Raw genomic sequence first — 14,535 nt, forward strand, 5'->3', positions numbered from 1 at the left:
GCATTTGAATAAAAAAAACTTTTAGTTTTCTAATTAGTAAAAAATAGCATTTGTGTTGTGTGCATCTTCTATATAAATTATGTATTTGTGTGTATTTTATTATAAAAACTAAACCTATTCAGTTTCAAGAGCCCATTTTTTCTTTCAACTAAATAAGAGGTCGATATGGATGATGCGCTATTAGTTTGAATCCAATATTCGTTGGTTATAATAAAAAATTATCATTCCAGTATAAGTTTGGATTTGATCGAGAGAAATGTCTTCATGTAAGACCGACCCATTGGCTTCTCCATTTGTCCCTTAGTCTTCTTGACTCTTAGACTAGAATAATAATTTATTACAAATAAACTTCAACAACAAGAACTAGAGTAGAGAATGCAACCATGACACTATAGAAAGCACATTCATAAACTTCCAATTTTTCTTTTTCCAATTTCATAGATCCAAAATGAAACGATTACACAATCTAGCGTTTAAAATGCACATGCATAAACTTTCAATTATTTCCTTCGTTTTTTTCCAATTTCGTTGATCCAGAACGCTTGCTATTCAGTATTAACTAGAATCCATTACCAGAACATCTTAGTAATTCTTGATCTTTCGACACCCAGATTTATCAAAATCGTTTCAGATTCAATATTCAAAAGTGGTCAGAGAGGAGCCTCCTACCGATCTCAAAGGAGAGGAAAGCATCGGCGCACGCGTACCCAATCTGCTCCAGAGTAAGATATTGTCGTGCCCAGTCGCTCATCGTCACCCGCTTCGCCTTCGTAGGCACGAACCCCATCACCACCTCCGCGATCCCGGCGAGTCCCTTCTGCTTCATCTCCCGTCTCCCGGTCTTGTCAGCTGCGAGATCACGGAGATCGATGGCGTTACTCACGGAGAGCTCCCAATCATGGAGTAGCTTCTCGACGTCACCCTCGATGCCGACGCCGACGAAGGTGAATTGGGGATCGGCGAGGAAGTCGAGGAGCGCACCGGGGATCGAGTCGGCGTGGACGAGAGAGAAGAGGAGGCACCGACGACCGATGCAGAGCTGGAGGATGGCGACCGGGTTGGATTCGCCAGGGCGGCGGTTGGGGCGCCACTCGCAGTCGAGACCGACGATGAGGTTGCGGATGTGGCGGCGGTGAACGTGGAGGACCTCGCGGAGCCAGGACTCCACGTCGGCTCCGGTGAAGGTGACGGTCGTCAGGATGTCGTGGATGCCGTGAAGGTTGACGTTAAAGAGGGTGTCGGTTTGTTGGTCGACGTTGATCGACATCTTGACGCCGTTCCTTTCGAGGGAGAGGGGAGAAGAGCTGGAGGTTTTTGGAGGGCTTTTTTAAATTTGAAAGAATGAGTTTAGAGCCGTATTGAAAAGTTCCACCAGCGCGCTAACTTATAAATAAATATACGATTTTAATAATAAAAGAAAACTTAGTAATAATGCTTCAGTGCCTCAGATTCAGGACTGAGGTGTTGAAGACTAAATTATATTTCTTCTCATTTTGAAAATAATAAAGAATAATACTAAACTTTATTTCTAAAGTAAACTAGGTTTAATAAAAACTTATTAGAATTACTTTGCTAAAAAAATAAGATGGATTAAAGTATTTCACTTTTGTTCTTATAGAAATTTATATGAATGACTCACAAGAGAGAGTGAGGATACCTGATACACATGGCTGCTAATTTTTAATCGTTTTCTCTTCTTCAATCATCTTGGGAAATAATCATCCATAATTACAAAGCTATCGCACGGCTAAAACGCTAAATAATCCAACATTATAAGGTGGCGGAGATGTAAGGACGATAGAGGACTAAGAAGTTGGAGCAAGAGGGGAGCATCATCACAATGTAAAAAATGGACCTACCAGAAAACCACTAGAAGGTTCCTAAATTATGAAATCAAAACTCCACATTCAATGCCACAACAACAAATTTGACTTCTACTAACACGAGATAGAGGGGAGGTAAAAAGATGATTAGGATTGCGATGAGATAAAGAGCTAGTTAGCAGTGAGATGATAATGGAGAAAGACAAAAAGGATCATAGGCTCGTAAACAAGAAGGATCGTAGGCCAATGAAGTGATAATATTCTCATATTCTAGCCCTATGGAAAGACCTCACTATAGGGGAGAAGTCCTCTAGAAATGGGGAACACAAATTCTCTAAACACTAACATAAAACTCAGCTAAAATCGATGGTAAAAAAAAACCTTATTAATAATTTACGGTGAATCCAACATGCTTGAAACTCAAAGAGGTTTAAATTTTAATATTTTAAGATAATAAAACAGTGGCTTATGAGGTTTGAGGTGTTAACATATAAAACCCTTAATAATATTTATAGGAAGAATTATCTATATTTATTAAAAAATAATAATATATATTGTTGAATTATTATTTAACTACTTAAGCTTTTCAATTAATTAATTATCTAAATTTGTTTTCATCAAAGCCAGTTTACTCATTAATTGAAAATGTTTGGAATCTCAATTCTTTTAATAAATTCGTAAAACAGATTAATTTTTTTTTAAAATTAGCGAGTAAATTAGGACAGGAATGTCCGTGGAGATTATGTTCATGGATAACTAGTTATCTTCTACTTTGGACCCTACCAAGCTTATCCACGGAGGCGGCACGTGCGAAATCTCCTATCCGTTGGTTCAAACTTTGGATCAAACAGACGGCTCAGATCAGCCAGAGATCTCTAAACCCCCCCCCTTGCCCGATAGGTTACGAAGTCTTCTTTAAAAGTCCCTAAAGTTAGGGCTCCATTTAGGTCAAGCTCTCAACTGAGCAAGCGACCGAGATAGGCGACGCTCCCAAGCTTTTGATCGTCGATTAGGCTTCGAGCCAAGGTTATTTGTTATCTCTTCAATCTCGATTGACTTTTGAATGCTTTAATTGCTTCTTCCTCGGAATTCCTCCTGGATTTCCCTTTATTTAGCCATGAATTTGTGCGGAATACTTTTAGGTTATATAAGCATCGACAAAGTCCGAGTCCTTGCAATGGGGTTGGAGTAAATCATAATGTACCAGTATTTGCTCTCGCTTTTCCTAATTTTGTTGATTTACGTACTTTATTTGATGCATCTTGTGGTAATTTGTCATTTCTCGAAGCTTGGTTGGTCTGTCCTTAGGCCTTGTACCCCTAAAATATTTGGTTGGAATTCTTTATGCAGGAAATCTTGAATCTTGGTTCTTCCTTGCAGTTTTGACCCTCTTCGTTTCGAATCTTTGATGAAGTGATCGAGTCTATGACAACATAGGGTTTCGTAGTGCTCGGTGATTGCTAAAGTTTGGTCTGAAAGAGAAAAAAGTAATTACGTGACAAAGATATTAGTTATCTTGTAGGACTTACTGGTTTTATCTTTTCTTGTTCTTTTCGTTGTAATTTCTTTTATCTAAATGTTATGCAGGTCTGAGTTGTTTTTACTGCTTTCTGAATGGCAAGGGAGCCAAGTCCGGAGATAGATGATGAACTCTTTAATGAAGTTTATGGAAAAGAATACACTGGGCCTCTTAGATCAACTACAGAAATCTCTAGGTCAAAGGATAATACAAACAAGAGGCCTTTAGATGCTAGCCCATCTGATGAAGATGAGACTCGAGATCCAAATGCAGTTCCAACTGATTTTACTAGCAGGGAAGCTAAGGTATGGGAAGCAAAAGCTAAGGCTATTGAAAGAAACTGGAAGAAGAAAAAGGAGGAAGAGATGATCTGCAAGATATGTGGGGAGTCAGGTCATTTTACTCAGGTATGGAAATTTACGTACTTTGAACAGTTGCTGGTACAACTGAAATTGTTATGAAGTTGTATCCTCATGAGATTATATTGTCTCACTATCTGCTATTATTTTTCTTTCTATAACATTGATAGTTTAATCGTCAATCAATCTGTCTTATCTAGGATGGCTTCTTAGACTTTTTAACATCCTTATCAGTTTGAGGACTAAACATTTAGAATGATTAAACGCATAGAGTTAAATATGTTGTTTATTTTGCGAGCTTACAAATTATTCTGGTTATTCCTTGAATTTTTTCAATTTACATTATTTTGGTACATTGCTTTGCAATACTTCTATTCTACAAGTGGGGGTGATTTATGTTGGATTCTATTTTCAGGTCTGAATTGTCGAGTTTAATCAGAATTAGTATTGTTAGAATTCCAGAGCCTATACTCTTTATGTTTGCCTCTAACATCCACTGATTCAGTTTTTGAAGTTACTTTCTTTCTGTACATCATGGATTCTTACTTTGTGTATTGTATACTGTTATACAATAAGCAAATCTCAGCTAGTACATCATGCATTTCTTGGCTGCCACATGCTGTTAGAAGAGTACATCTTACTTACTGCATCAGAGGCAGTGGTATCTTTCTCAAGTTCTGTGCCATGGAAACATTCAGTATAAAACATCCTGGAATTAGTTTTTTAAGTTGCAATGTTCTGTAATCTTTAAGCTACTTATATCATGTAAAATATCACAGAAGAATTTAATCTATTCTGGCTAGGCATATGAAAGTATGATTACACCATTTACCTTTCTCTTCCCTGCTTTTTGTACAGGGTTGTCCATCTACTCTTGGAGGAAATCGTAAAACTGCAGAATTTTTTGAAAGAGTTCCTGCAAGAGATAAGAATGTTAGAGCCCTTTTCTCACAAAAGGTGATAAGTCAGATTGAAAGGGAAGTCGGTTGTAAAATTAAAATGGACGAGAAGTTTTTGATTGTTAGCGGGAAAGATAGACTAATACTAGCTAAAGGTGTAGATGCTGTGCATAAAATAATTCAGGAGGACAAAGGTAAAAGTAGAAGCCCTAGCAATTCAAACAGGACACGGTCAAAATCACCCAATGGAAGTCCCAGGGGTTCTCATATAAGACGGTCTGATTCTCAAAGGTCTCACTCTAGTCCAAGAAATACATCATCACGTTTTCAAAGCAGAGGTTTCAATCAGGAAAGGCATGCTGAAGATCGTGTACGACATGATATGCATAAGTTCCCAAGGGGTTCTCCACAAGGTAGGGACTTTGAGCTGTAGATTCTGGATTTCATAAAATATGCGCTGACTTAGGGATGTGGTAGATTTTATGGTTGATGCTTAAGCAGGTACCTGCAGATGCTTATGCATATATTCTAATTATCTTTTACTTTCTTAATATAACAAAACAAGTTACCTGTTTATTCATCCTCTTTTGCAGCAAGAGGTAAGTCAAGCTTTGCATTCAAATATGAAGTGATTTCTGGTGGATTCTGTGTCAGATGGAATACTTGAATGCAAAAAATTATTTATTGAAAGCATATTCAGAGTTTTATGGCTTGGATGGGCTCGCAATTACTGTGTACTATCTGGCATTATTCCTCTAGATATAAGATAGGCTCTATTTAAGCTTCAATCTGTCTTAGAAGTTGGAATTAAAGTCCGGAATGACTTACAAATTCTTCATTTCCCGAAGCTTTTGCAAATGATGGAGCAAAAGGCCACTCATCACGATCAAAATCTCCGATACGTCCCACTTTTGGTAGTGATGCATTTAGATCATATGATGGGCACAATCATAATGCTGGGATGCATAAGCCAAATAACTGGGATATTGGGAGGCATGGAGCAGATCCTCATGCTGAATGTAATTTTGACTTCCCTGCTTTTCCACACACGTTGGAAGAACTGGAAATTGAATTTAAGAGGGAGGCAATGGAATTGGGAAGAATCCGTGACAAAGAGGAGGATGAAGAAAATTACAAGCATCGTGAGGTATGGTTCCTGATTATTATCTCTAGTTCTTTCTCTGATCAGAAAGAAAATGATATTCTACACTAGTCACTCTTGAAATCTGTTTTCCTCATTTATTCATGTTACACGAGTAGCTTGTCTGTTCAATCTTCACATGCAAATGCGTAATCAAATATAAGCTTTTTTAGCTTGTGATGTTAATGTGGATAATTTATTATCACGTTCTTTGTAAGTGATTCAATATTACAACCTGTATATATTATTTTTGAATAAGACAGAAAAAAGTGATCAAAGCTATGGTTATGATTTCTGGGAGCGGATCTTTCATCATTCCATGCACATGTGGCATCTTAACATCTGAATATATTTACACACTAAAACCAATTCTACCTAAAGATGGAAAAACAAAGTTGAAGTTAGAAATTTCGGAATTCCTTCGTGGTGCTTGTAGTTGCCCTAGTTTGAAATTTTTGTTTCCTGAGATCCAGAGCCATTCCCAAACTGCATGCCTACAGTACAATCTTGATCCAGTATGCATGATTCATTTAGTTTCAATCTTATGGATGACATTGTCAATGCTGAAAATCAGTGTCTCTCACATTGACAGAGGATCGTGCTTGAAATAGAGACGAACGGGGAAAAGACTTCTCCGAATCGCATATATTTGTAGCTAAAATTTTGATAGTTATCATTGGTGCTGTCTTTTCAGGCAATTATGCTAGTGATAGTTACTACTGAAGGTTTACCAATTTCTCTGTTTGGCAGTTTATACATGATATGACTCATTTGCAATTGTTTCATAGTAATATCTTTTGAGAAGTAAAACAATCCTCTTTTTTGTTTCTTGACCGATAATCTAGTACCCTTGCGTCGTTTAAAGAACACGCAGATCACAGGAATCTAACTTCTGTTTCTTATTGAATGCAGTGCATTAGAGAACTTAGGGAGAATTATATGAAGAAATTGGCTATCACGACGGGTACACACACAAAGCAGTGGGAAGAGTTTCTTCGCGTTGGTATTCAGAGGCTGCAGCAGCAAGCACACCAAAGTCAGATTGTTTATAATCAGCCTGCTTACCCTGATTATGATCAAAGAAACACACAGTATGTAGGAACTGGTTTGCCCATGGATTCAAGGACCAGATATCCTTATCCTGGTGACAATTATTCAGCTCCAAGATCTAATGATGCATATGGTGAGTTCCAACGACAGAGGCATGATGAATTTGGGAAGACACATGGGCGATATTAGCTTACTGCTGAATGTGGTGGTAAGTTGATCTTTTGCCATTTTTAGTTATTTCAATTAGGAGTTGTACAGTTATGCTGTTACCCCATTCAGACTGTGGTAACCTAAAGCATATGGAAAGAGGGTAAAGGTGAGAGCACTTTGGTGGCTGTTGGAGGTAAGTATTGAAGAGATAACTAATGGGCTACTTCCATCCAGATACAGTTTCAATAGCAGCTGATAGATGCAAACTAGATGGCCTCCAATCATGCTAGGAGATTGAACTTGATCTATTGGCCCTATTTCTTCTTTTTTTTTCTACCTAAAACAATTCCCAAATTTTCAGGGTGCTTATATGGGGATTCAAGTTAACAAAGAGTGCTGGTTTCATGATTACTCTGCTATCATGTAGTTTCAAGGTAAGGTAGGAAGTCTGTCATACCTTTTGCAGTAGTCAAGGAGCCCTTCCCCTTTGGTTGACGTTACACATTTTTCTTCAAAGGGATGGGCTCGAGTCTGTCTTCTTTGTATGGATTTTATACGAGATGAAACTGTTCGACTGTTGTCATTATTCTGGGTGAAGGATTGCAGATCTAATCTTTCATGTGTAATCGTTCTTTCTTATTTGCCAATGTGTCGTTGCTTATTAACGGCCCTTGTGAAACTCTGTGGAATGCAATCCTCTGTGGCTATTGTTTACATGGATAATTATCATGTTGTAGAGATGGTATGGAAGTTTGAACCTCGAAAGAGTCTTGTTGCCTTGGCTTCTGGAGATGAGATGTTTCTAAAGGTCAGAACTGCTGTGTGGTTTTCTGCTGTTTATTTGTAAGCATTACGGCATTACCTCGAGAACAATTGCCTGGTTTCGTTCATCTCCCAGTCGTTTTGGATATCGGTTTACTCGAGAGATTGGGTACTACCCAAGTCGAAATCGTAATAGTCAAAAGGCCCAAACAATTGCGGTTGGGCCGGCCCGAAATAATTTTATTAGAAGAAGAGTCATTTTTGGCAGTAATCTTTCTCAACAATTTAAAGCATTCCGGGCTGTATTCATGTTTTTTTTTTCTTTTTTCGTTTCCAAGAATATGAAATGAAATGAATTAAGAAGGCTATATTACTAGTATTTATTTATTACTTTTTCTTCCGGATTATTGAGAAAGATTACCGTAATAAATTGACTTTTGTACTAACCCAACCCAACAGGCTTTTTCATCACTTGGGCCCACTTTCATTAAAGAAGACGTTGTTTCTGGTAAATCTAATTCTCATATCGGATCGGATTTAATTTACTTGTTTTCTACATATGACCGGACACCCGAAGTGAAACCTCGTCGCGAGGGTCGCAAGCGATGGATGACTCGTTTATCTTCTCCTCTTTTAAACCCTAACGCCCAAACCCCACCACCGCACTACCACTCCATCCGTCTCCACTCTCCACCTCCATCGCCGTCTGATCGACATCGATATCTCTGCCGACGCCGACACCCTCCCCGCCGTTCTCTCCAAGGGAACCGGTCCTCGCCTTCGAGAAATCGAGGAACTCCGCTTGCGATCTCTTCCTCTAGGTGGAAGAATTTAGCTGCATCAAACTCGGAGTGTGGAAAATGGACGTCGATTCCGAGCACAGGTCGAGCTCATCGAAGCCGGACGAAATGGAACTGGAGGAGACCGTCGCTAGTGCGGTATTGATTTTCTTCTTTTTTTTGATACTTTTCTTAGATGTTTCTTCCACAGTATTGCTTTTTATCATTAATACTTGTCCAAATTTGTTAGTCGGATTCAAAGGGAAAGGAAAAGGAGGATCTTTCTGAGTCTATACAGAACTTAAATATAGGGGAATCATCGAATTCTCACTTCAAAAAGAAACCGGTTATCATCATCGTCGTTGGAATGGCAGGTATGTTTGTAGAGTAGTTTAGTTTTTGAAGAATTCCACTTAAGAAATTGGATGGCTCCTGTTACAGGGACTGGGAAAACTACGCTTCTTCATCGATTGGTCAACTACACGCACGCCTCGAATATCCGTGGGTATGTTCTGAACCTTGACCCGGCCGTAATGACGCTTCCATTTGGTGCAAACATCGATATAAGAGATACGATTCGATATAAGGAAGTAATGAAGGAATACAACCTTGGTCCAAATGGTGGAATCCTGACATCCCTGAATCTTTTCTCCACAAAATTTGATGAGGTCTAAAAATTACTAGCTAATGAGATTAATGTTCTTTCATTCTTTCTTCATCTTGTATGTTTTCTCAAGTTCAGTAAAATGTTGTTTTTAGGTAATATCCGTCATTGAAAGACGGGCGGATCAACTCGACTATGTTCTGGTGGACACCCCAGGTCAGATTGAGATATTCACTTGGTCAGCTTCTGGGGCTATAATCACCGAAGCCTTTGCGTCAACATTTCCCACTGTCATTGCGTATGTTGTTGACACACCTCGATCAGCAAACCCAGTGACATTCATGAGCAACATGCTATATGCTTGCAGCATACTCTACAAGACCAGATTGCCTTTGGTCCTGACATTTAATAAGGTTGATGTGGCCAAGCATGAATTTGCATTGGAGGTATGTTTTTGAAACTGGCAGTATATGGCTGATTTTGTCATTCTGCTGTTCTCCTCCTCTCTCTTATTACTACACCATTGACAATGCATGATGTTTATCTTGCCATTATGGTTGCACGGAGATTCATATATATCCTACTTGTTTGATTGTGAGTGAACGGAGGTTTACTTTTACATCCTTGACTTGCAAAACAGTATGTTGCAAGTGCCACCACAAATGAGGCATGTAGCTTATTATTTGCACTTTGGTCTGCTACTTATCTGCCACTTGTCTCTTCTTTACATTAAGCAGTTGGTTTGCAATTTGGCTTCTTGTTTTTCTGTTGTTATATTTATCTGTTCATTTTCACAACCTGTGCTTTACATGTTTCTTGCCACATCAAAAAAATTTGTATTATTTTGGAAACAGTGGATGGAAGATTTTGAGGCATTTCAGACAGCGGTAGATTCTGATTCATCGTATTCAGCAAATTTAACAAGAAGCCTTTCTCTGGTCCTTGATGAGTTCTATAAGAATTTGCGTTCTGTGGGAGTTTCAGCAGTTTCTGGTGTTGGAATGGAGGCTTTCTTTGATGCTATAGAAGCAAGCGCCAAAGAGTTCATGGATACTTACAAGTAGTAAACAAGTTCTAGAAATTATGTTACTACTGATTTTAATTCCCTGAGGAATTTACCTTGCATTCTATGTTGTACCTGTGTAGAGCTGATCTTGACAAAAGACGAGCTGAGAAGGAACGGTTGGAAGCAGAGCGCCGGAGGATGAACATGGAGAAATTACGGGAAGACATGGAGAAAACCAAAGGGCAGACAGTGTTGTTAAGCACTGGTTTAAAGGACAAAGAACCTGCTGGGAAAATAATGGATGAGGACGATGAGGAAGAAGAGGAGGAAGACGAGGACATCAGGTTCTCAGAGGAAGAAGATGAAGGTGAAGATGAAGATACCGCTCACTTGCATTTTAAGGGTTGGTAACATATGAAAGGTAAATTCAGGGCCTCTTCTTTTCTACCAGGGTTCTTTTCACTATCTGCCCTTGAAAAAAAAAGTGCGCAGCTTATTCAGTTATTTGGGTTATGGTACGACCCTTTGTTCCTTCAATTTGCTCTCCTTGTCTCCCTCAACCTGTGAGGCTTCAGTTGCTGGCACTAAAAGCTTTTCACTATTTTTGACTCTTTTGCATGAGTACTTATTTTTCTGTTTAACTTATATTGTGATGATGATCCAGTATTCTTGTTTTTGATTAATTTTGATTTATTTTTGTTGCAGGACCTTTTCTTTTGGGTTCATTTATCAGGAGTCTTGAAATCATATTTTTGTGCTTTGATCAGGGTGCTACTTCTGTCTGAAAAGTCCTATCAACCCTTTGTTACGTAGAAACTTCACCATTCCTTTGTTACAAAAAACTTCACTTCTTGTATCCAAGCTTGATACTCTTGTATATTTTTGCTCAGTGCGTTATTACTATTAAATTTGCCTACTTATGGTAACTGCAATCCACATTTTCTGTTTCAAATTTCACTCCCAGAATATGCAGATATCTGTTAATTGTCTATCTGAAAAATGAATTGAAGACTTATGCTAATTGTACAGGAAACTTTAGTTCTAACTGACAGTTACACTTTAGGAAAAATGGTATTGCTTGTGTTTGGTGTATGATTACTGTTAAAATGTTCTCTCGTGTGAGATATTATAATTAATTGACCCCTGATCATTTCTTTCTTTGTGAAAAGAATTAATCCCTATTGTCCTAGTAATTTGAGATATTAACTTCTTCCCCTGTGTGGGCTTTTATCCAATATTCGATATTTTGATGATTTTAACGAAAGGTGGTTCTTTTCAGGATCCGGGTATGTGTCGTGTAGATTGTTATCTCTAAATATTATATTCATTCAGAGCTGGTAGATGTGATTCTGTTTCTCGAGTGAACGGGTGGATTGGGTTATAATAGTTCATGCCTCTGGGAACTTTGGGAATGTCTGATTGTTACCTTCCTGTGGGAAAATGAATGCAGTTTCCATGTAAAGCTGCTGAAATATATCTCGATTAGTTCTGCTTTAACTTTTAAGATTCTTGATTTTTGATTGAACATACATACAACACCTTTTTCATCTGCAAACAAATATTTCGTATTCCGAACTTTACAATTGATGCTCTCTCCATGCTTTTGAATTCATTCTTCAAATTCAATGTCTAGCGTGGCATTCTTTATTGGTTGCCATCTCCATGAGAGCATAACTTATGTACTTAATTGATCATAATAGTGATAATAATTACATAGAATCACAGTGGTACAGAGTTTAGATCTTACAAGAAGAATACTCTCTAGAAGCCTCAAGTTTTGCCTTGCCATATATATATATATATATATTATTGGCTGGGAATGAAAAAAACTTGATCTAGGAAATTCTACTCTCATTCTAGGCCCAGTGCCAAATGTCTCAAGATAGTATCAGAGATTTAGCATTGACATGAACTACATCAGCAATTAGAAATAACGTAATAGTCAGGCTCGAATTGTTCAGATCTGGTGACAATAGTTATAGGTTGCTGAAAATTTAGAGGACCAACCTCACATGCATAATAATGACTACATCGATGATCTTGTTTACATCACTTAAACTTGACATAGCCGGATAACACAATCTCCTGTTCACCTGCTTGAATTTTCGAGTAAGCACTTTATCATCATCTCAAAGCAGCATATCTAAAAGAAATTCTGAAGGACGACAGAGACAGAGATGTATGGTGGAACAATCCGACGCTTTCGTACATGGTCTAATTAGAGGCATCAATTTGGAGTTGATTTGTTCAACTAGCAGCAGTTAAGCAGATTGTAACTTCCAAGCTTCAGCCCGCGGCTTCTAAAGTCTAAGCCTATACCTGCGAGTGTACTTCAGAATTCAACTTCCTCTGTACCAATCAAAGAATTAAAGGAATTTGGTTTAAATACCTGCGAGTGTACTTCAGAATTCAACTTCCTCTGTACCAATCAAAGAATTAAAGGAATTTGGTTTAAATACCTGCCAGTGTACTTCAGAATCAACTTCCTCTGTGCCAATCAAAGAACAAAGGAATTTGGTTTAAATACTGCACCTAGAAATAACTTAAGCTGTCAACATACAGCCCATAATTCTCTATGCAGGAAATGTTATATAGAGTAATCTTGAACATACAACACTTTTAACAAATATTCCAGCATCCAATAGCAAAAATTATTCACTACGAGAATCCTGTATACAGCAATAAAAAAAGCTACCAGACATAGCAGCATAATTCATTTTTAAGGACTTGTAGTTGTTACGCATTAAAAAGCAATGAAAATCACTTATTCACCTTTGAATTCAAGCACTGCAGCATAAAATTTTGCACTAACAGTTTTTATAAAGAAATCAGGACCGCTATATTTCATTTACCTGTGAAGAAAAAAGGTTCTCATTCCCCTCCAAGATCTACCAAGCCTAAGCCTTATTTCTCAATATTTAAATTAAAATTTCATGACGGGGAATAGCATATGGCAGAGAGCTAAGCTAATATAAGTAACCCAATACAAGAGATCTGTGAAGTGGAAAGCACAAATGAGAACCCATTGAAGAAACCAGAAGGAACAAACAAGAGTGTTTTTACACGACCCTCTCGAAACTTGAGGGTCTTGAATGATGCAGAATCTGATATGATGATGATGACCTGGATTTGGATACTCCAATCCCCATATTTATATATCAAAACACCCATCCTTCCTACCAGACGGTTCACAAAATCTCATTGAGAAGGTAATGCCCAAATAAATATTGCTATTGAGCTTTGGAACGTCAGAACACCCCAATATCTGGGTATACTCATTTAGATATACATAAGAAGTTAAAAATCAGCAAGAACACATACTCATGCACCTATGTTGAGAAATCCTATCAATTATTTTTTACCAAGTAATCTGCAAGCAGAATAATGAACTTAACATTGATAGTCTATATCTTGGGTGATAGTATCAGGTTGTTGATATTCTATTATCTCAAATTAAGCACAATTTAGTAGCACGAGGTAGTATTACGTAAAACTATTCTTAGTACTCAGAAGCATGATAAGTAAATTTAAGCAACTTTGAAGAAGATAATTTCATCAACAAACTCTACAACACACAGATAACAAAAGACTAAAAGAGCGGTAACGTAGCAAGTAGACCACAGAATGTCTAATTAACTTCATAAGACCAAGGGAAGATAGAAAACATACAGAATAAGGAAGAAAACCATCCAGAAATAAAGGGATCTAGCTCTAACAATTTGATATCACGCAGTTACTTTAGGTTCCTGTACGATTAATTTAACACTATGTTTCTTTAGTCCTCAGTAAAAACTAATAAAAAGAAAATCAATGAAACGACGCAAAAATCCAATTGCGAATAAACAGATTAGTTTCAAGATCCGATTTTTATGGTTTAAGTAAACAAAAAAAAAAAACAATCCACCAATCAAATTGCCAATCAGTTAGGATTCAGAACCTAAAAAGGACGATAACCCTACGAGTTTGCAAGGGATGCCAAGTTTCTTGAGGCGGAGTGTTCGGGTGACGAGTAGCTTCTCGAAGTCGCCGATCTCCGTCTCCAGCTTTGCCACGTGGTCCTCCACCCCCTTCCTGACACCATTAAGGAACTCCGGGATCCCCACCTGCACTGCGTTACCCATTCAGAGATGAAGAAATCCCTCAGAAACCCTCGAAAACCCCTAGAAGACTGGCTCTGTCAAAACCATTGTCGAAAATGTACCTTCGTACGGGGGATGGTGGTAGGATCTGGCTGCGAAGAGAGCGCGGCCGGCGAGACGATTCGAGCAACGAGCCCACAGCGCCATGCTCGTAAACGCCACAGCCGTTCGATGGGGAAAGAAATGGAAAATAAGATCACTCGAGCAACCGTACACGTGTCGTGAATCCAGATATAGGTCAAACTCGAGTCAAGCCTAATCTCTTGTTCGAAGGGATTAAAAATAAAGCCACTAAGCAGCAAGC

At 38.2% G+C, this 14,535-nt stretch overlaps 4 protein-coding genes across 31 annotated transcripts; 2 read left to right on the forward strand and 2 right to left on the reverse strand.

The window, feature by feature from the left end:
• Positions 1–407: 407 nt before the first annotated feature.
• On the reverse strand, positions 408–1,343 carry LOC140782427 (3'-5' exonuclease-like). The gene has a single exon (XM_073128980.1). It carries the CDS (start codon positions 1,265–1,267, stop codon positions 641–643), a length of 627 nt encoding a protein of 208 aa, XP_072985081.1. The 5' UTR covers positions 1,268–1,343; the 3' UTR covers positions 408–640.
• Positions 1,344–2,728: 1,385 nt separating this feature from the next.
• Positions 2,729–7,527, forward strand: LOC140782615 (uncharacterized). 4 transcript variants are annotated; one of them, XM_073129275.1, is made up of 7 exons: positions 2,729–2,849; positions 3,174–3,310; positions 3,411–3,749; positions 4,560–5,013; positions 5,449–5,747; positions 6,654–6,999; positions 7,303–7,527. In XM_073129275.1, exons 3-6 carry the CDS (start codon positions 3,438–3,440, stop codon positions 6,978–6,980), a joined length of 1,392 nt encoding a protein of 463 aa, XP_072985376.1. In that variant the 5' UTR covers positions 2,729–2,849; positions 3,174–3,310; positions 3,411–3,437; the 3' UTR covers positions 6,981–6,999; positions 7,303–7,527. The 4 variants fall into 4 exon arrangements, with proteins under 4 accessions (XP_072985376.1, XP_072985377.1, XP_072985380.1 ...); XM_073129276.1 differs by having other exon boundaries at positions 2,741–2,849; positions 3,204–3,310; XM_073129279.1 differs by lacking the exon at positions 3,174–3,310 and having other exon boundaries at positions 2,744–2,849.
• A 709-nt stretch (positions 7,528–8,236) lies between these two features.
• Positions 8,237–11,044, forward strand: LOC140781886 (GPN-loop GTPase QQT2). Its single transcript, XM_073128169.1, has 7 exons — positions 8,237–8,641; positions 8,733–8,856; positions 8,924–9,150; positions 9,242–9,532; positions 9,941–10,146; positions 10,233–10,513; positions 10,798–11,044. The coding sequence occupies exons 1-6, from the start codon at positions 8,564–8,566 to the stop codon at positions 10,501–10,503; spliced, it is 1,197 nt and encodes a 398-aa protein (XP_072984270.1). The 5' UTR covers positions 8,237–8,563; the 3' UTR covers positions 10,504–10,513; positions 10,798–11,044.
• An 884-nt stretch (positions 11,045–11,928) lies between these two features.
• Positions 11,929–14,426, reverse strand: LOC140781199 (uncharacterized). 25 transcript variants are annotated; one of them, XR_012107672.1, is made up of 4 exons: positions 14,294–14,426; positions 14,052–14,195; positions 12,482–12,580; positions 11,929–12,411 (listed from the first exon to the last, which is right to left on the reverse strand). XR_012107672.1 is itself a non-coding variant. In XM_073127078.1 (4 exons), the coding sequence occupies exons 1-4, from the start codon at positions 14,376–14,378 to the stop codon at positions 12,393–12,395; spliced, it is 282 nt and encodes a 93-aa protein (XP_072983179.1). In that variant the 5' UTR covers positions 14,379–14,399; the 3' UTR covers positions 11,929–12,392. The 25 variants fall into 25 exon arrangements, 21 of the variants coding, with proteins under 21 accessions (XP_072983179.1, XP_072983181.1, XP_072983180.1 ...); XR_012107673.1 differs by having other exon boundaries at positions 11,929–12,441; positions 12,552–12,618; XR_012107671.1 differs by having other exon boundaries at positions 12,482–12,624; positions 14,052–14,200; positions 14,294–14,399.
• Between the last annotated feature and the right edge of the window lie 109 nt (positions 14,427–14,535).

The sequence above is a fragment of the Typha latifolia genome, chromosome 2, assembly GCF_019914945.1.
Source record: "Typha latifolia isolate L0001 chromosome 2, TyphaL0001v2, whole genome shotgun sequence".
Classification (NCBI taxonomy): domain Eukaryota; kingdom Viridiplantae; phylum Streptophyta; class Magnoliopsida; order Poales; family Typhaceae; genus Typha; species Typha latifolia.